Genomic DNA, 14083 nt, shown 5'->3' with positions numbered 1-14083 from the left:
TGCCTGATAAAAATTACCTTATTGAATTGAAATTGCATTTTTTTAAAATGAAGAGTGTTTCTTTGTTTTTAACCTTGGTATCCCCAGTGACTAGCATAGTATCTGGCACCTATTAGATTCTAAGTAAGTAATTGAATGAATGAATAAGTGATGACAGGCTTTCATTTCTACCTTGGTAACAGAATTGACTTTTACATCATATTCTTTATTAGTCGTTTGAAAGCTTACACTTAAGTGTCATTATCAAACTCTAATAGAAATTTGCCAGTTGTTGTACCAGTTGCTTCTCAAGATACTTGGGCAACTAGTTACATATGTAACTTTCATTTTTATGTCATCTAGGTTCATTGCAAAGTCATATTTCTTGATATTAAAATTTGGTGAGCATAGACATAGAGCCATAGATGGGTTTTGGGGGATCCAGTGACTCACTAAAATTGCAGATAGCATATGAGGTGTGTGTGTGTGTGTGTGTGTGTGTGTGTGTGTGTGTGTGTGTGTGTGTGAATATTTAATTTTTTAAGAGGAAAGGATCATGATTTTTTATTATATTTTTGTAGGTGTCTTTAGACCAAAAAGTTGAAAATCTTTTCTTTTCATAGGACTGTATTTAGTTTACTTTATTATTCAGAAAATTGCATGGAAAACATGAAAAATGCACATTTTTCTACCTCACTTTATAAAATCTGATCCCTTAGGATTATGGTGGGTAATAGATATTCCTCCTCTTTATTCTTTTCTTCCTCTTCCATCATTTATTTAAAAGCTTCTATTCAATGTATTAAGTAATTTACATATATTGTCTCATTTTATTTAACCCCCGTTCAAAAAAGTTCTTTTATTATAGCATTGGAAGAAGACCCATGGGCAAAAAGAGCTGCACTGGGATTGTGAGGAGTGACTGATTATATACTTTTTAGTTAGTGGGGGTTGGGGACAATATAAGTCTCAAGGAATTTGGAAGCAATGCTTCTAGGACCTTGAGGGGCTAGCTACTGTTATGAAAAGGTCATTTACTGTTATTGTCTAGTAAAACATTAGTCATGAAACCCTTCAGATGTGTATCAGTGGGCCATGTGTTTGAAGGATGATTACTAACATACATCTCTGGGGCGGTGGGGGGAAGAGATGTTTGCAGTTATCAGAGCAAAATAACACTAACTAGAGCAAAGATGTAGTTGGTAAACATTAAAAGAAGTCCTTGAGGTTGCTGTATGTAGTGTTACAATCTATATGTCTCAGGAATCTTGCCTGGAGACTACAAGTTGCAGCAAAGTTTGGCCTTTGTTCTTTTTCTTCCGTCATTTCCGCCCCCTGAACAACTTTGATCCTTAAATCTTGAAGGTTGCTGGGAGTGGAAGGTCTCATCTTCCGTAACTTCTTTCAGCTGAATAGGGGCATGGAGATGTCCCTCTAGCCTTAGAAGTAAGTATATTTCACTTAGAATAAACTGAGTTAAGTATCCTGCCTGAGGAAAGTAGCTAGTAGGCAGGCAATGACACTGGAGTATGAGCCAGTTCTGCTACCTTAGCCTTTGTTTTTTTTTAATCTAGAAAAATTTGACTCATTTCAAAGATATGTTCAGAAGTAATAAACTTATAGACATCTCTGCTCCAAGGAGAATTAATTCCTCAGTCTTCTCAGTATTCTCACTAGATTGTGATCAAGTTGGGGATTTATTGACCATTATATCCCTGGTGCTTAGTGTGATGCCTAATGTAGAGTAGAATTTTCAAGAATTTATTCTAAATTGAAATTTAATTGATTAACTTGAGCTTTTATGATTTAGTAATTCCAAGTCTTATATTTCAGTAGCTATGCCGTCAACTCTCTGTGACCTTAATATAGAAGTTTCTTCATTTATTAAACTTAGTGTTCTAATTTTTAAAATTTAGGTTAGTATGTAAATTTTAGATCCAACTATTTAGTTTTAGTTACTGTGATTATATCATAAAGGAAATGCAGTCCTATGGAAATTAAGTCATATGATAACATGATTTTTTAAATAATATAATTTGCTAACTTTTTTGCTTATTTCCAGCTCCATCTGGCATATGAATCAGTAGATATTTGGTTGAATTTGTTTATTGTTTGGTATAGTTTAAGCAAAGATAACTCAGTAATCTTATGTAAAATTTTTAGCATTCAGAGATCTCCTTGTCTATTATTTTACTCCCATGTTGCTATTGATATTGTTTGTTTTATTATACTTTTATATAATCCTTAACACAGATGAAATATAAAACACTATAAAATCTATCACAGTTGAAACTCTAGACCTTCCTTCAACCCATGGGAATTCATTTGGCAGAAAGCCACCAAAACCAGTTCTTTTTGATGCTTAGTTTCTAGTTTCTACTTTAATTGCTGCCAAAATCTGAGCACTTGGGGGATTTAATTGCTCATTATATTTGTCACAGTGGTGTCACAGACCCAAATAAAGACTGTTGCATGAAAAATATTTATGGGTATTAATTTGGCCTAAACATGTGTATATTGGATTACTATTTTTCTACATTGTAAAGTATAGCATGTCTAGACAGAAATAAGAATTCTTTAAGAACTTAGGCCCCACTTTACTAGTAAACGATTATTATCCATCCAGTCCAGTATCTAAATTTAACAACAAACACCTAGGGGAAGATCTATTCATAACTTTGTTATATTCATTTTATTCAGTTTACTTTTTTGAAGCAGTCTCTAAGGGATTTAAGTCTGGCTCTGAGGACAGACTACTTGGGTTCAAATCTCTATATCCCTTACTAGCTATATGATCTTGGGCAAGTTATCTTAATCTCCCTGTGCCTGTTTCCTCATTTATAAAATATGGATAACTGTGTTGTGAAGATTATATAGGCAAAGCGCCTAGAAAAGTGTCGAACACAGAGAAAGCCCTCAGTGTTTGCTAGTTTACCATAATTCAGCTTTATATGCCAAAAAACTATAAAGTTTACCATGGTTGCTGATATGAATTTCCAGTTTCCTACTCATTAAATAAGGATAACCTTTGCCTGCTGTAGCAAATAGCATGTCTGGTCAGCACTAAATCCAGTACCTTTCATGTCCTTCCATTTTTATTGTGTGTTCCCACTTGCTTGTTCCATAGTTGTAGGCTAATAGTCTGCTTCTTGTTCCAGTCTTTTATTACTAATCACTTATTTTTCTTGTTCTTGTGCTTGCTAATCTGAGGAGTAGTTTGTTTATTCATTCTCTCTGTGTGTTCCCTTTTCCCTTTTATTTACCCTCTGCCTTTCCCTTCTTTCTTTCCTATAAAATACATGTACCACCTTGCATCTGCTGTGGTGGTTGCAATTACCTTGATGAAAGGAAATTATTAAGCACTTAAGAAGTAGGAAATGCAAGTCATCACCATGGACAAGGTAATTTTTTAGAATTGTTTGGGAGTTTTTTATATCCTGGAAATTAAGTTCCCTATGTCTTTCTTATGCCTGAAATTGTCTTCTGGGATAGTCCTATACTACAATATAGAATCCCCTAGAATGAACAAATATTAAGTATCTGTTGCATGAAAATAAGTTTATAATTTTTCTCAGATTCATACTCATGTGAACAGGGCTGAGAATAGACTTTGATTGGACATTGGCTCCACTTAACTTATAGTTGTCCCTAATGTTAGGGAAATGTTATTGATAAATAAATAGAACATTAAGTCTGTTTGCCTCTCACCCGATGGATCTGATGTTTAATTTTATTTATGGATAGGATGAGGAGATAAAGGTGTTAGCTGCTTGAGATGTTTCTCTCGTTATGGTAGAAGAATAACATTTGTTTGCAGTCAATTAGACTTAAACTCCTATATCTTTTCTTTGAAATATTGTTCTTGAAAAAAAATACTGGATTTCATTTCCATTTCAGGACACGGAAGTATTTTTGGGAAGATAACAGACCATTAAATGCTTACAGGGCCTTCCTTCCTTCCTTCCTTCCTTCCTTCTTTCCTTCCTTCCTTCCTTCTTTCCTTCCTTCCTTCCTTCTTTCCTTCCTTCCTTCCTTCCTTCCTTCCTTCCTTCCTTCCTTTCTTCCTTCCTTCCTCCTTTCTCATTCTGTTCGGCACAATAAGCTTTGTGCAGTCTCAGGGAGTGTGAAACATGGAGACTTCTTTCCTTTTCTTTTAGGCAACATGATACTCATTTTGGGTTTCCATTCCACCTATGGCAAAGTATGTAATTTTTTTTGGCAAAGTATGTAATTTTAAATACTTCCAGATAAAATCACTACTGAAGTTAAGCCTTTTTATCATTAAAATGAAGAAATACCTATAGATAGCCTGAAATACTTTCTCTTTGTACTCTAAGAACTTGTCCTCAATTCCTGGAGCCACAGTGAGCTTTGCGGGGCACTTCAGGCCCCCTGTCCAACTTTCCTCTTTCTTCTGCCTCAAGAGAATGTTTTTATTTCCTATCCCTTTGGCCAGAAAAACTAGATAGTCAAATAGTCTTTCAACTCTATGGTTTATGCTAGGGATGAGCCTTTAAGAACTCAAAATTCAATAATTTTGTTTCTTTTAAAATATCTTTCATGAACTTGTTCTTCTGCAATGGTGGAGGCCAAGATAAAGTTTAAAATTACGTAATGAAGAGGAGGGCAGTCACAAAGGATTTCAGGTCAAAAGACAAAAAATTTTTTTCTTTATGTTCTCGATTCACTGCATAAAAAAGGAGGCAAATGCATTTGTTGTAATAACATCTAGGCCTGTGTGAGATTCCAAAAACATGTATTTTTAAAAATATAAATCTGAAAAAGTAAAAATTTCCTTAAGAATTATGTTTTTTAAAGGTTATCTACACATGGATTTTACTGTAAAATGACCTTTTCCAAAAATCGATCATTCAGTTTTTTGGAAGGATTTATAAATTGTAAGAAATAATAAAAGCTTATTTTTTTATTTTTATTTATTGCAATTTATTACACAGCTCTTCCCAGGGGACTTCAGACATGGATACTGGGATGACAAGAGGCTTTTGTGGACTTCATCTGTGTTTGCTTTTGATTCTAAGCTACTGTCACATTGTTGGAGTGGGCTGCCTTAAATATTTGTTATCTGTGACTTTCTTTTGCCATGAGCATTATTGCTCTAGTCTAGGGAGTAACATTAAATGGCTAAACTGAGATCTTAAAGTTCTCTCTTAATTACATTAGTGTAATTACCAGGCCCTTCCATCAGTTTTAACAATTCAATCTCACATTTCCTATAGCATTATGAGTCTTAAAGACAGTACCCTAATTCAAAACATTTGTTTTTAAATAAAGAGATTCAGATAGAGTGATTTTGTTAATCCCTATTGGTAAATGCAAAGTTTAGAAGATTTTCAACCATACAAAACAAAAATATCCTGTCAGGGGACAGATTTATTTCTATGAAATGACTCCATTTAGGAAAAACACGTATCTGTGTGTGTGTGTGTGTGTGTGTGTGTGTCTATATATTTAAAATTAGAGATTGGTTACAAATATGCCCATAGCAATTAAATAGAAATAGCTGTTTTCACATCTGATTTATAAACCATCTGTGGAGAAGCATCGAATAAAGATAAGTGCTGTTTTCCATATCTAAAATCAAGTAAATTTTGAAAAAAAAAAAGGGTTATGAAACCTCCCGCTTTAAGATTTAAACATGTCTCCTAGCAGTAATTCATCTAAATTGATGGAGTTGGGTTGATTTTTGGCAAACCTAGCTGCAGAGGAATGTAAGTAAAATTATATGACCAAAGAGAAAATATATGTTGTTTTCTATAAGTGGTTAAATTGGGGGGTGATTGAAATTAGAATCAGAAACCTTGTTTGAGTATTGACTCTACCACAGAATACAATAGTCACATACTTGGGGTGCATTTTAGGTGAAAACAATTTGAGTTACTTGGGAATAATCTCAGTCAATGAACATTTATTTTTCTTTTTAAAATATTTTTAAGCTTTTAATTAATTTTCAAACATCTATTCCTGTCCTATGTTTATAGTATTATTAGCAAATCAAATCAAAAAGAAATCAGCTAAATAAATAACAGCACATGGAGGTACTGGAATGTCATGCAACTTTAAAAATTGCATTGTGAGATGTGTTTAGAATTATGGATAGATATTAGTCATATATTATTAAGTTTAATTATATGAAGGTTTAAAAATAGTACATTACAAATATCATATACCTAGTAGTTGTGTTTGGGTCTTTTTAGGTATTCAGTTACTCCAAAAGGCATTATTTGAGTAGCGTTTGTTAACAGTAAGCTATGTTGTAGGTTGTATGTAGCAAATGGATATAACTGAATTTATCACACGGCTTTATTTTTTTATTTCTTTGTGTTCATTCTTATATTTCTCCTTGGGTGTGCAGAAGTAAAGAAAACTAACTGATGAGTAGAAACTTCCAGGAATCAAAATGAGGGTATTAGAGGGGGGTGGGGGATGGGTGAGCACGGTGATGGGTATTAAGGAGGGCATGTATTGCATAGAGCACTGGGTGTTATATGCAGACAATGAGTCATGGAACACTGCATGAAAAACTAATGATGTACTGTACGGTGACTAACATGACATAATAAAAAAATTATAATTAAAAAATAAATAGAAGTTAAAGAAACTTCCTAGATAATTTGAAATATGAAAACTCTCATGAACCCAGCGGCAAACAATTAGAGGAAGAAAATCATTTAATAGACTGCATATTTAATAGAAAAATTAAGAGATAGTGAAACGGTCCTGTTTTTATTTAAATTTCTTTTATTACTAGCATTTATTTTATTGTATTATATTAAAGCAGCGTAGTCAACATAAAATGTACAGCTATTTCCAAAAACTTTAAAAGTTTCATTTATTTATGAAATATTTTGAAATCAAAAGAAATATAAACCCACAACTGAAACTTTGGAAAATATTGAAAACTGTAAGTTTAAAGAAGTGCCCTTGTTTATTCAACATTCTCTGGTAATCTGAATTACTATTTCATTTCAGTAAGGATAAGTTAGACTTTGTTATAGGAATTGGTTCTTTCGTACAGAATTTTAATAAACAATAAAGTGTTATTCGATGATTATTAGTTGATAGCTAGTATTTACTGTGTCAGATACTTTGAACTTCTTTATATGCATTTTTACATTCTAACTATAATGATATTTGATTACATTATGATCTCCTAACCAGAATTCAGACTGTCTTCTAAGAAGTTTTTATTGCATTATAATTACATATGGAAAAATAGAGCATTAGTATTCAGTTCCATGAATTGTCACAAAATGAATTAAACAGTGCTTTAGAAGACCCTCTTGTGTCACCTATAGTCACTATCTTGATTAGTTCTGCCTATTTTTAAAACAATAACTTCACTGAAATATATTTACATACCATAAAGTTCACTCTTTTAAAGTGTCTAATTCAGTAGTTTTTAGTATAGTCACAGAGTTGTACATCTAGCACCACTAATTCCAGAAAACTTTAACTCCCCCAAAAGAAACCTCATTACCATTAGCACTCATTCCCCCACTTTCTTCAGTCTTTGGCAACCACTGATCTCCTTAGTGTCTCTGGATGTGCCTATACTGAACGTATATATGGCATTATACAGTGTGGCCTTTTGTATCTGGCTTTCTCATTTAGCATATTTTTAAGACTCATTTATGTTGTAGCATGTGTCAGAACTTACTTTTTTATGGCCAAATAATATTCTGTTACATCATTACACTACATTTATCATTTTATTGACTTTTTGAGTTTTGGATTTTTTTCTATTTTTTGTCTGTTATAAATAATGCTGCTATGAACCTTTGTATACAAATATTTATGTGGGTGTATGTTGCCCTACATTTCCATTCTTACACCAGTACCACAATGTCTTGATTACTCTAGTTTTAGTGTCGGTTTTCAAATCAGGAATTCCTGTTTGAGTCCTTCAAATTTGCACTTCTGTATTTAAGAATGTTTTGACTATTCTAGTCACTTGTGTTTTTGTATGAATCTTAAGATCAGCTTGTCAAAATCTGCAACAAAATGTCGGCTGGGATTTTGACAGGAATTCATTGAATCTTTAGATCAGTTTAGGGAATAGCACCATCTTAACAATATTAAGTCTTCTAATCCATGAACATGGGATGTCTTTCCATTTATTTTTGTCTTTTAATTTTTTTCTTGATGTGTTGTGCTTTTCAGTGCACAGGTCATATGCTTCTTTAGTTTAACTTATTCAGAAATATTGATTCTTTTTTATTCTCATATAAGTGGGTTTTTTTTTCATTTTTGGATTACATTGTAGCTTTGCCTATTTTTGAACTTTGTGTAAGTGGAATAATTTTGTTGTGTGTTCTTTTTCTTTTGTGTGTCACATCTTTTGCTTAATATTATGTATGTGAAATCTATCCATGTCACTCCATGTAGCTGTAGTGTGTTCATTCTTATTGCTATATAGTTTACCATCATATTACTATATAATGATCTATTTATATATTCCATCTTGATGTACATTTGATTTGTTTCTAGTTTTGGGCTATCTTGAATAATGTTACTTTTAACATTTTTGTACATGAATTTAGGTGAACATTTTATAAATTTGTTCTGGGTGTATTCCTAAGCATAAGTTCAGCTTTTGAAAGAGCTTCAAAAAGCCTTACAAAGTGGTTGTAACAGTTTACAGTTCTATTGGCTAGTACTTCACTTGCTTTCTGTACTAAAAAAGCGGTTTGTATGATCTACATTTTAGTCATTTTCACAGTGTGTAATGATAATCCTTTTGTTTAAATTTGCATCTTTCTCATGACTAGTGATGTTGATTTTGTTTGTTTTTAATTAGTAATTTTGGATATTCTCTTTTATATAGTGTTTATATGTCTTTTGCCCTATTTTTATTGAGCTATTTGTCTTTTTTGTATTTATTTGTAGGAGTTCTTTCTTTATTATAGGTATAAGTAACCAAAATAGTGTGAAACCAGCCTAAGTATAGGAAATTGAGTAGTGGTTCATAATGGACCCCAGAAACAGACCACATGTATACTGTGACTTACTTTATGGAAAAGATTAATTACAGTGGGGAAATGATTTTAGTGAATACAGTGGGGTATTGATTTAATTGATTACCTATTTCACATCATATACAAATATCAGTCCCAGAGGATTGAACATCTAAATGTGAAGTGTAAAATAATAAAGTTTTATGAAAAAATATAGGAAAATATATTCATAACCTTGAAGAAGTCAAAAATTTCTTAAAGAGGACACAAAAGGCAATAACTATTAACCATAAATTTAGTAATAACAAATTGGACCTCATTAAAAACTAATTTTCTTTGTGAAAAGACACTACTAAAGAAGTGAAAAGATAAGACATAAAGCAGGAGAGGATATTTGCAATTTATATATCCAAAATAGAACTGTTATCCAAATTGTTTTAGATACATTTGGTAATTTTCAAGATTTTCAGTATAAAAACATGTTAACTGTGTGTTAAAAAGGATCTTTGCCCTAATTTGGCTGATTTAAAAAAAAATCAAGATAAAAATAGTGGTCTATGTATCTTGATAGGTCTTAAATAAATTAATTTTTATATGTTAGAAATTATTAATCTAAATTCTGTAATTTTCTAAAATCAGCATACTTAGTTATAATTTACAATGGAAGGAACACATTCATATTTAAAGTTTTTGTTTGTTAAATTAGCTAAAAGCTAAATCTAATTATTTTATTACCTAAACACTCCTAAATTCTATATAAAATCTAATATGCCAAAAGAGTCATGGGTACATTTTTAGTTTAAAATTTAATTCTACACTACATTATATTCTCAAAACTGATTAGGATCATGTAAGATTAAGTTAGTTTTACATATAAAAATATAGTTAAGAGTGTAATTAAAAAAAAAAGATAAAAACTGTTGGAAAATTCAGTCCAGTAATGCTAAGAACCTGGTATAATGCCACTGAATTTTAAGAATTGAACTTATTTATTTTTAAACATATCTATATATAAAATATATTTATTTTTAAACATATCTGTATGCATATATTTATAAATATCATATATACAATTGTTATTTAAAGATCTTATTCTCAAATTTTGGTTGCAAATGTTGAAACTTTTATAATTATACCTGGGCTGTATCTTTCCATGTCAGTAACTGCTAATTTTTTTAGAACTAGTTATTTATCCCATATAGTTTATTATGATTTCAAACTTACTTTTATTGACTTTCTCTTTTGATTTCAAATTGGTTTTCATATACTTGAGATTATTTTAGAGAACTAATTTTTAAACCTTTTCAAAGCTTTAGAAGTTGTACTAATTTTGTATAAAATTAATTTATTCTGTTTACCCCATTTAAAAATTGATAAAAAGACTTCTGTGATAGCTGTATCATAAGACATTTTTATTTTGTTACTGTTGAATTCATACTGTCAATTTTAATGAATCCTACCCAGTTAAAGTGGTGTGCATATTTTTGATGAGTCCATAATCAATATAATCAATTATATTTTTACATAATTGCACTGATATAGTTTTATCTCAGGATGTTGGAGGATTAATGCGTTTTTTTAATATGTTGCAGAAATGCGAGAAGCTGGAGAATAATTTTGATGACATCAAGCACACGACTCTTGGTGAGCGAGGAGCTCTCCGAGAAGCAATGAGGTAAGTCTGGGTCACCATAGCAACAGTCACAGATGTGGTAAAGAAAAAGTCATTCTTCATTATTGGGGGAACAAATGAGTTCATTGCCACCATTCAGCTCTGTTCTCTAAGGTATTAATTTGTCAGTGGAGAGACTTCCCTTGAGGCTGTACTTTGGTTTTGAAGCTGCATAAATGTTAAGCCTCAGTGCACAGTAAAAAATGTAAATGTTTAATTTGTTACTTAAAATGCTTAAGGGGTGTCTTGTTTTATATTTATACTAAACTGTGTGATTGAATGGAAATATTGTTCATCTAAATTCTGCCTGAATATAAAAAAAAATAAACAGTACAATGGTGGTTAAACTGAGTAGTATTTTCTCCTAATTAATATTTAATTTAAAAAGAGGTACTTAAAATTTCATATTCTGTTAGATTTTATAGGATTATATCATGTTTTTAAACTGATTTACATTTTCACACTTTTATAGAGCGTATGGATTAACTTTTTTCATATATAACGAGCTTGATGTTTTTTTTTTCTTTTTTCACTTCTTAACATTACTATTTCTAAATATTTCTCTGAAATCTCCCCAAACTTGATACCTTTTTAACTTTTAGGAAGCCGTCTTTAAATCCATCTTTTACTAGACATTAAAAATGTGTGAGGAATAAAACTCATCATCCTTAGAGCTAGAAAACAACAAATGAGATTGATTTTAAAAGTTCTGAGCTGAACATTTCAGTGAGATAATTTCTAATATATTTGTACAGAAATAGTATATTTACCTCTATTTAGCCTATGAAACTACAATTGATTTTTAAAATATATGTCCTTCTATCAATGTTATTTTTTAAAGCATCTTAAGGTTAAAAATAATTTAAAAATAAGAGAAAGTATAAACCTATGAGGCTTCCTAGAAGGGTGGCTTGGGTACAATTTTGTTATTGCCAGCACACAGTTACCATATACTTTAGTTTAGAAGCTGCTCTCATTTAGTAACCTTCCTTTTACCATGCAAGCAGCAGGGGAAAGTAATTAAATTTAATAGAAGCTGCCCTCATTTTGAAGCCACTTCTATTTAAAACCACAGGGGGAGGTAATTAAATTTAATGGAAACAGTAGCTTCTACACAAAGATACATGGTACTTCTGTATAGATGATTATGATGTCACAAAAAGAGGAATAATATATTACTAGTACTGAGAAATTACCAGCTGGAGCGAGTAAGCCTATTTTATTGTTAACGTCTTCACTAATAAAAAAAGAGGGAAAAATAGAACTGAGTATACAATAGAGACTTTGCACCTATAAAATGCAATCAGACATTCACAGAAAGTTAGTTTTAAAAAAATAGTAATAAATTAAAAATAAGGTATAAAATATATTGTGGAAAAGCCAATGCAGAATTTATGAAGGAACTCCTGTTTTTCAATATAGTCTTTATCCTGTATCTAAAACTACCACAGTTGTTAAGTTGAAGACATCATTTTTGTACACGCTTACTACAATAATTTTGAATATATTAAGTGTGCACACTAATATCTAGAAAACTACAGTTATTCTCTGTATTGTTTAATCTATTCAGTTTGAAGTAAACACATAGACACACAGAAAGACAAAGAGAATGCCAGCTCTGAAGCTTTGAATAAAAGGAGTGAAGGCCTAAAACATAGAAGGAATTACAAAGGGGCAATGTGAATGAAAATGGATGTGACTGAGGGAAATATAATGAACAAGGAAAGGACATGTAATTAGTATAGAAAATTTGTTATCAAGGAAAACTAAACTGAGTTATGGGAGAACTGTGTATGAAGAGATTATTCTGCCAAATTTTGTAATACTTACCATTTTAGAAAATACCAGGATATTCTGCTTTTTAAAAAGTAGAGGTGAACTAATAAGAAAAACAAGTATTACCTGGTTGGAGTAACCTGTCAGTCACTCATCCTATCAGATAAAGCAGTATTCTAGATAATTTAAATCAGCTTTTAATTATATGGCTGCATAATGTACTTTGTTTACATAAGCATACACACATATTCATAGTGTTTAGATTCACTAATCACAAATAATTTAGTAACCAAAGTATTCAACAATTTAGTGTGCTATGGGCCTGCCACTTTTGTTTTTCGCCTTTGGGAAATGTAGCAGGAGTTCATTCTTTTATATGTGAGATTACAGAAGCGTGGGAAAAAAGTCGTGATGCTCTGTGACTAAGAGGAGAATGCATAAAAGGGCAAAAATTAGTTGTTCTCTCATCTGTGATCAATTTTTGCCTTATATGAAGGGTGTCTGGATCAAAGAAAACTATGGAGAGGGTAAGAAATTTGATGTAGGCCAATAAGATGGCCAGTTTTGCAGGTGGAGGGAATAGAATTGAGCAGTCATAGAGGCCTGCATGTGCAAGGTGTATGTTGGGAACAGTTAGTAGCTGATGTAAAGCACAGTTTTTTCAAGCCTTTTGAACATATGTTTCCCCACAAAACTTACATAGGCAGAATGTTTGAATCAGTAACATCTCTCCTTATATGTCAAGAATCCTTGGGTGGAAATGAAGCAGTACGAAGTTGGCACTGGGAGCAGTTCAGAAGCTCAGGGTGCGAGAAGGGGCAGTGGGAAACAGATATGAATAATTCGCTGAAAACCTCAGCATTGGGGCTGGCCTTAGGAAGCTGGCTGGAAATGTGTTTGTTACCATATTCTGGAGGCCAGTTACCTAGAACTAGCTTGCCCTGATAAAGAATGTAAATTATTTCAGGAAGTCATGTTTTTAAGGAAGTGGAGTAACAGGATTAAATGTAAAAATTGGAATTTTGTAGAATTCTAATGGGGAAGAAGTTACAATGTAGGGATAGATACAGTCTTTCATTTATTTAATAAATATTTATTGGGCTTTTGTAATATACCAGGTGACGGGAATATAGAAATGAGTGAGAGACAGTTCCTGCCCTCAAGGAGCTAATAGTCTAGTGGAGGAGACAGGTATAAAAATCAAATGCTTGATGTAAAGACTCAAGGCCCCGGTCTGGAGTCCTTTCTTTGGTTCCCAAAATTCCATGGTAGCTTTTGTCTTGGTCCATGGACATGGCCTAGCTCAGCTATGGGAACATTCTTTTCTCTCAGAAGCTTAGCCTCTGTAGCAGCCCTTGGGTGGCTCCGGACACCCACAGTGGTGTTCTTGTCTTAAGCCTGTCTAGCCTGGAGAAGCTAGAGCAGAAGTGGACTGAATCTGAAGACTGACATTTTCTGAGTGCTGTGTTTGGGCACTGTCACCAAGTTGGATATCCCTCCCTGTTTATTAAAGTTCTACTGTTTTTATGAATGCAGAATAGGAAAGAGGATTCTGTTCTTGTTCAATTCTCTGTCATCGCATCCAATATCTCTTCATGGCCAGTCTTTGCCGTGCACTCTTGAACACATTCTTTTCTCAGTATCCCAGCTCATGAATCATTTTAGACCCCTCCCGTGCTTC

The 14083-nt window shown here is 32.3% G+C and overlaps 1 protein-coding gene across 3 annotated transcripts in view; it reads left to right on the top strand.

The window, feature by feature from the left end:
- The window catches only part of DPYD (dihydropyrimidine dehydrogenase), a 795521-nt gene that overhangs the window by 83637 nt on the left and 697801 nt on the right, over window positions 1–14083 (top strand). For all 3 annotated transcript variants that reach the window (XM_027618372.2, XM_027618382.1, XM_027618392.1), the window contains exon 3: window positions 10547–10629. In XM_027618372.2, the coding sequence (XP_027474173.1) occupies window positions 10547–10629 (83 nt within the window). The remainder of the gene's footprint in view (window positions 1–10546; window positions 10630–14083) is intronic.

The sequence above is a fragment of the Zalophus californianus genome, chromosome 4 (genome assembly GCF_009762305.2).
Source record: "Zalophus californianus isolate mZalCal1 chromosome 4, mZalCal1.pri.v2, whole genome shotgun sequence".
In the NCBI taxonomy this organism is placed as follows: domain Eukaryota; kingdom Metazoa; phylum Chordata; class Mammalia; order Carnivora; family Otariidae; genus Zalophus; species Zalophus californianus.
The sequence above is the reverse complement of the archived record's forward strand: the minus strand, read 5'-3'. Positions and strand labels throughout refer to the sequence as shown.